Raw genomic sequence first — 4,692 nt, forward strand, 5'->3', positions numbered from 1 at the left:
TTTAAGGGAATTTGATTGAATTTTATTTTATTTTAATTTAATTAAACTATACAATTACTTATATACCCTTATATATTGATTGACTCAGAATTATTCTCGCGTTCTCAACCTTTTAGGTGTTCTCATTTGATCATTTCCCTATATATATATATATATATATATATATATATATATATATATATATATATGTTTTGTATTTGAATAATTAGTGTAATATGTATATATGTAAAAACGAACTAAACACATAACAACTAGGTTAAAGAAGGTTAAACATGGGGTTTCGGGCAAAACATTGTTAATGAGGAATTCAGTGAAAACGGGGGAAAAGGGTCGGAGAGCGGGTGATCTTGAAATTTGGGGGTGGGAGAAACATGAGAATTCAGGGGTCGGATTGAAATATGTAAAATATCAAATATACCCGGTTCAACAGAATAATTGATTATTATTCCAGAAACTATTTTTATTTAAGTTATTATATCATCTAACTGGTAGAAAAATATAAGTTGATTATGATTATGGCTAAAAAGGTAGGACAATGCATTCTTTTTTCGTAAATATTATAAACTCCATTACTGTTAACATACTTTGTCCTCATAAATATCAAAAGAAATTGTAATTAAAGTTTACAATTCTCATAATAACTTAATTTAAACAAAAACTCGTAACATTAAACATCCATTCATTTCTTTTGGAAATTGGTTGAAATGTCTTTGTGGGTTTTCGATTTCAAAATGTAGTTTTGATTAACTCCAAATCTCCGATATGGTGTGGTGGCCAACGAAGTAAAGTGAACACCTCATTCAGATCAAGATCAAGCAGGTGGAGAATGAGGCTTAAAGTGTATGCATCGTCTCAAAAGCTTGGCAATATCCCCACTGGAGTCATCCGGAAGTGGCCTGATGGCGAAGTAAGTCTGCAAAAAACTAGTGAAAAGAATAGCAGTAGCCACCAACAAAGCCACTGTCTTCCATGGACTGCTAAAGTAGACGTTAATCAGCTCTGCCGCCCATGTCTTATACCTGTTATTACAATGCTTCTCAATGCCTTGCCGTAGCTGATTAAACATATAGAGATTAACCGCCGGTGCCTCAATCTCATCGTACATCTTCACTACTTCTTCATCTCTACCAAGACTATGAAGTAATATGTTGTTGTTTCGTAACTCCTTCACGTCATCATGATGAATAACCAGAGATTTCATTACTCTAATGTAAGTCGAAACTCGAAAGTCATTAGGATTATGAGGGCACATCTCGTAAGCGATCATGTTCAAGTAAATAGCTTTTGAATTCGAGGACACTGCTCTGCGCACAAGCTCAAGCTCACCATAACAACAACGTGAATGAAACTTGATGTCTTCATTAGAAGACTCGTTGTAAGTACATTTCACAAATATCCCTTTAGCTTTCAATTCTGTAACTGATGCAAATGATCGGTTTCGCTTTACATAATTCCAATCTTCATCAGCATTGTCAACCTTTTTCCAACATGTTTGCCTTGTGTCTGCATTAATCGAAGCAAGACCAAGAGAGCACGGAAGCGATATGAAATAAGACCTATAAAGCTCAAGAAGATGAAGTGGTTGCTTATTGTTAAGCACATTTTCTTCCTTCGTGGACATTTCTCCATAGTTTAAGTAGTTAAAGAACTTCTTTAAGATCTCTTCACCTCCATCCGAGAATCTCAGATCCAACAGAACTTTCAGTACTACAAACGGGATTTGGTTCTCGAGCAAGAAAATGTCTCGAGCTACATGCGCGAAGCCCAATGCGCCTAAATACTCATTATTTAGCATCAACATACTGTCTTGGCCAGCAATGCACTCTATAAAGAACAAAACGAAACAACCATCACGCAACATCATTCGATTAAACTTCTCATCGTTGTATTCATCTGTAGAACCATCGATATAGCACTTTCTAGCATCATATACAACTTCGAACACCTTGTTGTATAAGGAATCCATGGTTTTTTTGCATCTCAAACGATACTCCTCGAGGGTTATGAGCTTGTATTTCTCAGCTGCGATGAGGTCCTCTCGTTTATGGTGGTAAGGACCAAGTGAAACCACTGATGGTTCGTAGTATCGGCGGTTTCTTCCACCTTTTTCTCCTTTTAAGAGCAATGGAGGTACTTTCTCCATTTGTCGTTTGCGTTCGAAACGTTGGGTGGTCTCATTGCCTTGAATGCAGACTACCCACTCCCTGACAACATTGTGGTTAACGTTGTTGGTCGCCGGTTGATTGTCCTGTATTTCAATTCTGACATCTTCACTTTCAGACATTTCCGTCTCCATGGAGTTTGAAAAGGTCTTTCTATTATGCGGAATTGAAAGTATATAAGAGAGTGTTTGGCAAAAAAAACTTATTGTTTATTAGTTTATTGACTTTATAAGCTAATAAGTTAGCGTGGAATAACTTATGAAAAAATAACTTATCAGAGGTTTCTCATTGCAAAAAACTATTTTTATCCAAACATTCTTTTTATCTTATAGCGGTGTAAACTAATAAGCTCCTTAAATAAACTTATGCGAACACCCCTAAAGTTTATGGTGTAAATGATATTTTTTTTCAATAAATTTAGTTTTTAATTTAAAAAGAATATATATTTTCAGCAAATGAGAGACGTGTTTGTTAAATAAAAAAAAACTGTTAATCATAATCGAGTTTTAATATAGTTTACTTTTTATAATAATAATAATAATAATAATAATAATAAAGTTATAATTGGGAGGTGGAAATCGCATGGCTTCTGCGTGTGTGGTTAACGATTTTTGGATATTGTTGAATTCTTGGTTTCTAATTATCGTGGATCCAAATTGCAAGAGTGGTCTATTTTACCAAAATTGTCGGTCATCTTTACCTTGCAGCGTAGTAATTAGTTCTTTGAATCGTAATAAATAGAGGCAATTTTTACTATGCGTATAAAGATGACCGTCAATTGCAATTTGGATCCATGAAACCAAGAATTCAAGGAAATAAAATATTCAAAAACATTGGAGTCCACCAAACCAAAATTATAGATTCTATCATTACTCATCGTTCGAATGAAATAAGTAAAGGGGAAATGGAGTGTTTCTCCTTTTTTTTATCTTATATATATAAAGAGAGTATCGTTTTGTAATGTTTTTGTTATTTTTTTTTTGTTCCGTTTGTTCCTTACCACTCATAGATAGTTGTTTACTATTATTTAGGTTTTTATTATTAATATTATTCGATGTTTAAAAAAAAAATTATAACTATGACTTCCACAATTAAAAATACTTCCATCAATTGAAGATATATATAGTTATATAGGGCTAGGTTATAAGGTGGATAGACAATTATTGTGCGAACGTGTGGATAGTGCGATTCTATGAGAATTACTAAAAGAATACGTTGTTTATTAATACGAATACGTTCAACCTTACAAGAATATCGTCATTTTCATGCATTCTCACTAATTCTTATTCATTTTTGTTCTCATAAATCGTTTTTCACTCATTTTCATTCTGACAGAATATGACTCAATAAACATTCCTACAACATTCTGACAGAATGAGAATAATAATAATAAGTCTATAATAACCTTATAGACGATTTAATTAGTGAGAATGTGTGATAATGATAATAGTTATGTAATATTTAACGTATTCATATTATCAAACAACATATTTTCTTTGTTATTCTCATAAAATAACACTGTCCACACGTCCACACAATAAACGTTCATCCACATTTGAACCTATATATATATATATATATATATATATATATATATATATATATATATATATATATATATATATATATATATATATAAAAGCTTGAGCAATGATTTATAACCATAAATCACGTGCATATGAAAAACTCATCACATAAATTGAACAGTTGCAACGACACCGACAGTCGATGAACATTTAATCCCATGTCAACAAGGCAATACTCGACTCCACCAAAACCTTCTACAAGCATGAAGTTGTAATTATCTACAGTACCCAAGAAGCATATATGCAGAAATATGAATATAGACGGAGATGGAAAGGTTGAGGTAGAGAATTAAAGACAGAAAAGAGAATATATACCTTTGTTTTTCTATTGAAGACATGACTTGATTTGCTTGCTTGAAATGGGGTAGACATATAAAAAAAAAAGCTTAAGATGCTTATTATATAATAGCCAAAAGTGTAGCCTTAAGAGAATAAGTAATTTGCTTGTAACTTTGGGCAACTTAGCATCTACCTTCTATATCTAAGACCTTTTTTCTTTATATATATATATATATATATATATATATATATATATATATATATATATATAGAGAGAGAGAGAGAGAGAGAGAAAAAGAAAGAAAAAGGATCATTTATAACGAACATTTATTATTGTATAATTCAACCATAACCATTAGATTTAGAAAATAAAGGGTTTTGATTCAATGGGCATGATAGTAATTATAAGCAAAAAGAATTATTGTTTTTAATGTAAAATAGTTAAGAAGGTAAAATAGACTTTTTGCTTATAATCAAATAAGTCAAGTTCAGAATTTTAGGAAATACATTTATGTTGGGCATATTTTTTGTAAATACATTTATTGGCATTTTTATTACAAGAGTATTTTTTTTTTCAAAAAATAAATATGCTTTAAATAATAACAACAAAAAACACAAACATTTTTGGAGAATTATATTTGAAAAAATATCCATTCCTGACAGGA

At 31.4% G+C, this 4,692-nt stretch overlaps 1 protein-coding gene across 3 annotated transcripts; it reads right to left on the reverse strand.

The window, feature by feature from the left end:
- Positions 1-354: 354 nt before the first annotated feature.
- On the reverse strand, positions 355-4,199 carry LOC145070157 (UPF0481 protein At3g47200-like). 3 transcript variants are annotated; one of them, XM_079017100.1, is made up of 2 exons: positions 4,064-4,199; positions 355-2,315 (listed from the first exon to the last, which is right to left on the reverse strand). In XM_079017100.1, exons 1-2 carry the CDS (start codon positions 4,084-4,086, stop codon positions 812-814), a joined length of 1,527 nt encoding a protein of 508 aa, XP_078873226.1. In that variant the 5' UTR covers positions 4,087-4,199; the 3' UTR covers positions 355-811. The 3 variants fall into 3 exon arrangements, with proteins under 3 accessions (XP_078873226.1, XP_078873227.1, XP_078873228.1); XM_079017101.1 differs by having other exon boundaries at positions 355-3,967; XM_079017102.1 differs by having other exon boundaries at positions 355-3,940; positions 4,064-4,119.
- Between the last annotated feature and the right edge of the window lie 493 nt (positions 4,200-4,692).

The sequence above is a fragment of the Lactuca serriola genome, chromosome 8 (genome assembly GCF_051521515.1).
Source record: "Lactuca serriola cultivar US96UC23 chromosome 8, Lser_US96UC23_V15, whole genome shotgun sequence".
Lineage (NCBI taxonomy): Eukaryota > Viridiplantae > Streptophyta > Magnoliopsida > Asterales > Asteraceae > Lactuca > Lactuca serriola.